Consider the following 8,323-nt stretch of genomic DNA (forward strand, 5'->3'; position numbering starts at 1 on the left):
GTATAAATTACATTATTAATCATAGCTGTTAATTACTTAATGTGTATATTACTTGCAGCTTGCAGCTGGAGATGATTTTAGTGAACTTTATACTGCTGGTAAGTTTTGTTAATAATATATGCTTATATATGAGTAGATGTGTATTAACATTAAAAGATTAAGTATGCAAATAGTATGGATTCATTGGTGCATCACTAATAATTCAGGTAATGAAATCCTACCTAGAAGGCTTATTATTTATTTATTATTTATACTGTTCCTTCTCAAGTAGCGTTTCAAATAGAGAAATGTTTTGTCACGTATCTAAGTGACTTCTTCAGGGGGGCGGTGCCACTGCATGCCCTCCTCTATTCAGCACGTGAGAAGGGAGTTCAAAGAAGACAGTTCTGGAAAAAATGCACTGTGGTTTGTGTTAAGGAGCTTAGATTTGTTAGTAGTCTGTCTTGGTGCTGAAATCTGAAGCAATAATGGGTTATAGGACTATGGTGATGTACATGGAGATAGGCTGCTTTGTAGTATGTGTGTGTGGATGGATTCTGGTCTGCTCCACAATGCCAACAGATATCTGGACCTGGTCTGAAGTCAGCAACGTGGTCCTGGCGACATCAAACTACTACTCGAACTTGTGGAAGGACTGCATATCTGATTCAACTGGAGTATCTGACTGCAAGGGAATTCCATCCATGCTGGCACTGAACTGTAAGCAAACCGTCCCTCAGAATACCGTAAATTAAAGATAAAAACCCAGTGAACTTAGTGCCTTTAACCGCTTTTTTTCTGCTTGTGGACAGGGGACATTCACATGTGCCGGGCTCTTATCATCATCTGTATTATCCTGTGTTTCTTCGGATCAATTTTGGTCTTAGTTGGAATGAAGTGCACTAAGATCGGAGGGTCCGAGCTTGCTAATGCAAGAGTAACCTTTGCCGGAGGGATGAACTACCTTATAGGAGGCAAGACAGAAATTTGTTTGAACTGAGTCACATTGTTAGATATTGCACTGTTTAATATTTAAGTAATTGTGTGAGTATTGTTTCAGGGATGTGTTCTATGATTGCTTACTCCTACTATGGAAATAAAATAAGAGCTGAGTTTGAAGATCCAAACTACATGGAACAGAAGTATGTAGCAGATATATATGATAAGTCTGCGTACTTGATGACTCACATTTAGATCATTGTTTTTCCTATGAGGGAGAATTGCACTTGAAATATTCTTGTATTTATTGGCAGGTTTGAAATAGGAGTAGGTGTCTTCATTGGCTGGGGAGGCTCTACCTTACTTATTGTTGGAGGACTTATTTACAGTATCTTTGCAGGAAGAGAAGGGTGTCACTCAAGGTAAAATACCGCTTCTGTGTCATTTGTTTGTTTGTTGTTGTTTTTATAATTAGCCAACCTCAGTCTGCAATACACAATTAGAGTCATGAATTCATTTTCGGAATTGTACCTTGACAGCTCAAAGAGGTATGCTACGCATCAGTTCCAAGATGCCTACACTTTTGTTCCAACACAAAAAAGCGTTGTGTCTTTGGCTTCCACAGAGATTAGTAGGAGTAAAAAACCAAGGACGATCAGCAGCAGCAGAGCCAGTAGCATCTCAGAGATCAACAGTGTCACCAAGACATCGGTCACTTATTCATATGTGTGACGAACCTACACAGAATTATTTTTGTTTTTCTTTCACAAAGAATGTGTGTGTTTTACTTTGAGAGTCATTAAATGTCAAATCAAGTATTTGTCTTTACAACACTTTTGTGATTATGAAACCAAAAGTGTTACTAATAATAATACGGGCATCCTGAAACAATGGAATTTTTTTTTTATTGATGGCAACACAGCTTCAAGCTACTTCTAAGAGCTGTTTAAGCTTTCAACTGTGACATGACAGGACATATTTACTACATTAATTTTTCCACTATCATGAAACAAAATTGTGTTTTCCCTGCATCTGCATCAAGGTGCATCATTTAAAATTAATAAAGCATAACAGAAATGTAAAGTGCACATTTGCGTATGAATGGTGGTGCTTTGTTTGCATATTGAGGAGAACACATTGAACTTGGGTTTTGAGGGGTACCTCCCCAGGGAATTTTGAGTATCGAACGCACCATTTTTTCCTTCTGGTTACTTTTATTAATCACACAGTTTGTACTTTTTTTTTTTTTTTGAAGCAGTTTATATAGAAATTATCTTTATTCTTAAAGACAATAAAACAATAGAGAGTAATGAGTTGGCAATTTTGTTTAACGAGAGGCTACTTTTTGTCTGTCTTTGGTACGAGCAAATAATGTATTGAACTTCACATACTGTTCATATTCTATACCTGGACAGTATAGTCTGGGTCAAAAGTTCCTTCATAATAAGGGTTTACAACAGCTGAACTACACACCTATTTTTTTTAGGTTTTACATTACTCAGTTCTTATGTCCTGTTTTATCTAAGACATGAAAACACAACAGTTATAACAATTTAAATATGTCAAGAGACGCTGTGTGGCAGGCGGGAGTTGGACCCAAGATGCAGGCACTCAGGCACGAGGTTTAAACACAAAAAACTCAGCTTTATTTACTGGCAGGGAAAAAGCATACAAAAGCAAGCTAAACTCACAGGGAGACACAGGGAGATCCACACAGCATGAGGGACGACGTGACACTGACTCAGAGAAACACAGGGTTTAAATACAATGGGAAGTAATGAGGGCAGTGGGACACAGAAGGAGGGCACGGCTGGGAGAAATCAGAACTGACGAGACAAGGAAGCAAAGTAGAACACATTCACATAAGACACAGACCTTCAAAGTAAAACAGGAAGTATAACACAGAGACGCAAACTTGACACGGTGGAGACAGCAGCTAAGAAACACAGAGACATAAACCATAAAGCAGAGGACTCTAAGAACCAAAATACACAGAGGGAAATACTAAGCTTGGAACACAAGAAACTAGACTCGAGGGAGTAACAAAAGACCAACCATGAGAGCATAATTCACAATACAGAGTGACAGAAAACACAAGAAACTCGAAACATGCAAAGACACAGACCAAGAAACACAGACTTACACAGAACAGAGGGGGCACAGAGAAACATGAAGGGCAAGGGATCCAAACTAGAAACCATAGAATAAATCACACGAGCACAAAATACAAGAATCACAAATAACTAAAAACGCTGGGTCAGGAGACCCAGGATCCCGACAAAATATATGAATCTGAAGGTGACATGCAAGTGTTTCCCACACTTATTGAAATGGCAGCTCAGGTGACTTTACAATCTTATGACCCCTAGGCCTAAACCCTAAATCTCTGTTTTAATCTCAGTTCAGGTAATCTCAGTTAGCTAAGAATAAATGGATTTGAATTTTTTTATTGTTATATTAACATTAGCATTAGCATTTGTGCTTGCGCATGCAAAGCAGAAGCACCAACAGCGTCATGTAATATACTTGCATTTATGTGGCACTTTCTAATGTTACTGACAAACTCAAAGTAACTTTAATTAAAGGTCACACTTTAACCATACATTCATACAGCACTTTCAATTCAGTTTTATTTATGTAGCCCCAAATCATAACAACAGTTGCCTTAAGGTGCTTTATATTTTCAGGTAAAGATCCTACAATAATACAGATATATTCCCAACAATCAGATAACCCCCAATGAGCAAGTTCTTGGCAACAGTGGAAAGGAAAAATTCCCTTTTAACAGGAAGAAACCTCCAGCAGAACCAGGCTCAGGTAGGGGCAGCCATCTGTCTCCATTTAGTAGGGGTGAGGGGCAGGAGACAGAACAAAAAACACACCATGGAAGAGAGCCAGAGTAGCACATAAACGCATAGTGAGTGAAAAGCTTTATTCTCTACACTCCAAGCACTTTATCTACCTCACATTCACAGCCAGCTTTGCATCACCAATTAGCCTGACATTCATGTCTTTAGATTTTGGGAGGAAGCTGGAGTATCTGGAGAAAACGCACATCAGGTACTGGAGCTGGTCAAATATGCAAACACCACACACAACCAGAAGCTTTTTCTGCTATGAGGGGAGAGTGCTAAACACCGGACCACTCTATTTCTGATCTTGCGTCTGTGTCGAGGAATCCTCTGACATCTGTTCTTTATGTGCCTGTATATGATCTTATCTTCTGTGCTGTCTGGCTGTTTCACTTTTGCCCGTCACTCTCTTGCCAAACAGACCAGAAAGTTATGCAACATTAGTTCAAGAATTATCAACCAAGCAACAACACATATATAAAGTAGCTCACAACATCCTAATAGAAGATATTGTGTGTTCCGCGGGGATACTGATGTCCAGTGTGATTTTATAAACTCATAACTGATATTCAAAAATATCTTTATAATTTTGAGAAAAACTTACAAATTACAATCTTTGCAACAATGACTGCCACTCTCTACTTATCCCTCCTGACTGATTTTCTCAACTTTTGTTGTTGTCCTCATGACTGCTGGTGGCATGAGACTGTAGCTTGCACAAATGTCTAGCTTCTTGATGACTGCACATCAATAATTGGTACTACAATATTTGTTGTGTTTGCCAGTAAAGTCTCGAGCATGTGGAGGATATACCCAGAGATTGGTCATTACATGTAGAAGGCTCGACAGGGAAACGGGTGTCAACCCAGCTGCAGGACCGACATTTGCTCTTTCGTTTGAGGAGAAACAGGAGGAAAATTGCCAGAGCTCTACAATGTGACCTCCAGTGAGCTACTTATCCATGTTCCTGACCAAACTGTCAGACTCTGTGAAGTTGGCATGAAGGTCTGGCATCCTGGAACCTATTCTCACAGCATAGTACTGTGTAGGGTATTTACACTGATGACTCTTTGGATATCGTGCAAAGAGGTCTGATTTCTTATTCACATTAATCTCAGACAACCAAATACTGTTACTGAAAGATATATACATACATACATTTTCTTCCGCTTATCTAATTCAGTGTCGCGAGGCAGCTGAGATAGGCTCCAGCCCCCCTGCGACCCTGAAATATATATCATAATAAAAGGTTAACTTATACATATACATAATAAAATAAAGTATTTTTCATTTCCCAGTTACTTAGTGAATATCACCAATCAATTAAAATCACAGTTTTGTATCATAATAATCATTTACCATCTAAGTACGTAATGAGCCTTCTCCTGCCATTCCATCAGAAGCCTGGGCACCAACAACAAACACAATGACCAAGGTGATCTTTACAAAACACATGGAAGACAGTAAAAGGTTAAACATGTTTTGATATAACCAAGTGTGTCCTCTCATGTTTGCCTGTGTTTGGATGTGTTTTTCTGCCTGAATTCAGTAGCTAATGAGGGGGTTAAGCGCAGACAGTTCTGGGACACTGTTTAGGAGCTTAGATTTATTAGTACTCTGTCACATGTGCCGGGCTCTTATCATCATCTATATTATCCTGTCTTTCTTCAAATCAATTTTGGTCTTAGTTGGAATGAAGTGCACTAAGATCGGAGGGTCCGAGCTTGCTAATGCAAGAGTAACCTTTGCCGGAGGGATGAACTACCTTATAGGAGGCAAGACAAAAATTTGGGTGAACTGAGTCGCATTGTGATAATAATAATGGATTGCATTTATATAGCGCTTTTCAAGGCACCCAAAGTGCTTTACAGTGCCACTATTCATTCACTCTCGCATTCACACACTGGTGGAGGCAAGCTACAGCTGTAGCCACAGCTGCCCTGGGGCAGACTGACAGAAGCGAGGCTGGCATATCGCGCCATCGGCCCCTCTGGCCAACACCAGTAGGCGGTAGGGTAAAGTGTCTTGCCCAAGGACACAACGACCAGGACAGAGAGCCCGGGGATCGAACCGGCGACCTTCCGGTTACAGATACGCTTCCCAACCACCTGAGCCACGCTCTCTCTCTCTCTCTCTCTCTCTCCCTCTCTCTCTCTCTCGCCGTCACGCCTAAAGCTTCCCCTCTTCCTAAACAACCAAATGTCATGTTGCCATATCATTTTTTTTAATTGGTCGGCATGGTGCATTTTTCCACCAACACAAACGGGCTGTTTTTGTTTTGTTTTTAAATTTTTTTGGTCATAAGCAGAGAGTGCTCGCTGCGCTGTCCTTAGTAAATGTGACGAAACTATTGAGGAAAAAACGCCGCGTATATATTGTTTATCATGACTCTGGTTTTACGAGGCCTATCAACACAATTTAAAAACTGGTATATATCACTTTGTTGCTTTGTAATCTTGAAGTGGTCATGTAATTGGCTTACCACGACTACTTTATTCTTCCTCAGTCAAACAGCAGCACACATGCGATTGTTTTACCCCCCTAGCTCCAGGTGTTGTGCCAAAAAGTGATCGTCTGCCAGAAAACGATTGCCCTCCGTGGGAGCGCTTAGCTGCTTAAAGCTGTAGCGCCCAGATTACTTACGTAGACAGCTACTTCCGTGCAACTGATATAAGAAGCAGTAAGCTGAAGACAGCTTCAACCGTCTGTTTGCTGAAAAATAGTAATGCGACAGCACTGCATTTTCTTGCTAGTAAGTAAGTAAAATAGGTAAGTAAAATTTTATTTATATAGCACATTTCTAGATAAAAGATCACAAATTGCTTCACAAGGTATAAAACAAAAACAGACAAAAGTTAACAAAATGCACTTCTAAAAAGATGTGTAATGGTAACAGCGTTGCAACGATAGCAATAGTAAGTAGTTAGATTACTCGTTACTGAAAAAAGTAATCCCGTTAGTAATGCCGTTACTTGTAACACCGTTATTCCCATCACTGCTAATAAGTAACATGCCATCCATCCATCCATCCACCCATCCATTTTCTTCCGCTTATCCGGGGCCGGGTCGCAGGGGCAGTAGCCCAAGCAGAGAAGCCCAGACCTCCCTCTCCCCAGCCACCTCTTCCAGCTTATCCGGGGGAACACCAAGGCGTTCCCAGGCCGGCCGAGAGATATAATCTCTCCAGTGTGTCCTGGGTCTGCCCCGGGGCCTCCTCCCAGTGGGACATGCCTGGAAAACCTCACCCAGGAGGCGCCCAGGGGGCATCCTTGTCAGATGTCCAACCTCAGCTGGCTCTTTTCAATGTTGAGCAGCAGCGGCTCTACTCTGAGCCCCTCCCGAATGGCCAAACTTCTCACCCTATCTCTAAGGGAGAGGCCGGCCACCCATCAGGGGAAACCCATTTCCGCCGCTTGCATTCGCAATCTCGTTCTTTCGGTCACTACCCACAGATCGTGACCATAGATGAGGGTAGGGACGTAGATCGACCGGTAAATTGAGAGCTTCACTTATACGCTAGCTCTCTCTTGACCACGACGGACCTGTGCAGCGTCCGCTTCACTGCAGCCGCTGCACCAATCCATCTGTCGATCTCCCGCTCCCTTCTCCCATCACTCGTGAACAACATGTAACATGGATGTTAGGAAATCTAGTGACACATATTCCAGTACCGTCCGGTGCCATTGAGTCTTACATGGGGCCATGTCTGTGATCCAGTTCAAAAGGACACATTTCCTTGCGCAGATTGTTAACAGCACATAGAGCTGCTTTCCAAACTCCCCCCTCATTTTGTCCTTCGCCACTCCGAGCAGCATACACAATGGATTGCATTCAGTGTCAGTGGTGAAAATCTTATCCAGTTCACACTTTATGACAAACCAAAATTGTTGTATTATCTGCCAGGACCATAGTGCATAAGGTTGCCCACCTCTATTTTACATTTAGGGCACATAGAGAAAGGCCTGAATTGTATTTATGGCATTGAGAAAGTGACATGTGAGCTCTGTGTAGAATTTTAATTTGGATTGTCTTTACTTTATTACAGATGCTCAGAGATTTAGCATTCTCACAGGCTTCTTCCCAGACCTCGTCAATAATCTCAATATGTAATTCCTTTTCCCAAGTCCTCTTCAAATAAGTTGTGTCCGTGACCCCAAATTCTGTTAACAGGCCATAACAAATTTTCTTCTAAGGTTTGGCTGAAATATCTGCTTTTCACAGTTAGAGACAGTTTGATTATTAAGTATTGTTGTTGCCCTTTGGATATGGTCCCTCACTTGTAAATATCTAAAGAAGTCGTGCCTATGAATGTTGTATTTATCAGGTAGCTGGTCAAAGGACACAAGGTTAGACCCGTATATTAGGCCATAAAAGGTAGAAATACCTGGGCAGAAAGAGAGGATAGTCAGATAAGGGAGTGAAAAGAGAAGTTAAGTGAGACCTTCCTTCTAGTTTTTGAACCATTTGCCAAGATCTAACAGTAGACAATGTTTGTAGGTTGCTACAGAACATCCTTAAGGTCTTAAGTTTTCCCACAAAAAGCTTTTTTTTTT

The 8,323-nt window shown here is 41.1% G+C and overlaps 1 protein-coding gene across 1 annotated transcript; it reads left to right on the forward strand.

The window, feature by feature from the left end:
* The first annotated feature begins 400 nt into the window (after window positions 1-400).
* LOC146556749 (claudin-10-like) lies at window positions 401-2,372 on the forward strand. The gene is made up of 5 exons (XM_085248929.1): window positions 401-699; window positions 792-953; window positions 1,040-1,121; window positions 1,233-1,340; window positions 1,458-2,372. The coding sequence occupies exons 1-5, from the start codon at window positions 468-470 to the stop codon at window positions 1,648-1,650; spliced, it is 777 nt and encodes a 258-aa protein (XP_085105055.1). The 5' UTR covers window positions 401-467; the 3' UTR covers window positions 1,651-2,372.
* The last annotated feature ends 5,951 nt before the right edge of the window (window positions 2,373-8,323 follow it).

The sequence above is a fragment of the Mchenga conophoros genome, linkage group LG16 (assembly GCF_057382185.1).
Source record: "Mchenga conophoros isolate Kocher_MC1m ecotype Shallow Benthic linkage group LG16, M_conophoros_male_GT1.1, whole genome shotgun sequence".
Taxonomy (NCBI): domain Eukaryota; kingdom Metazoa; phylum Chordata; class Actinopteri; order Cichliformes; family Cichlidae; genus Mchenga; species Mchenga conophoros.

What these genes read in the sequence shown, in the direction of transcription:
- LOC146556749 (XM_085248929.1), top strand. Translation starts at nt 468, where the DNA reads ATGGGTTATAGGACTATGGTGATGTACATGGAGATAGGCTGCTTTGTA. An exon ending in ATCCATGCTGGCACTGAACT is followed by an intron (nt 700 to 791) that starts GTAAGCAAACCG and finishes GCTTGTGGACAG; the next exon opens with GGGACATTCACATGTGCCGG. An exon ending in CCAAACTACATGGAACAGAA is followed by an intron (nt 1,122 to 1,232) that starts GTATGTAGCAGA and finishes ATTTATTGGCAG; the next exon opens with GTTTGAAATAGGAGTAGGTG.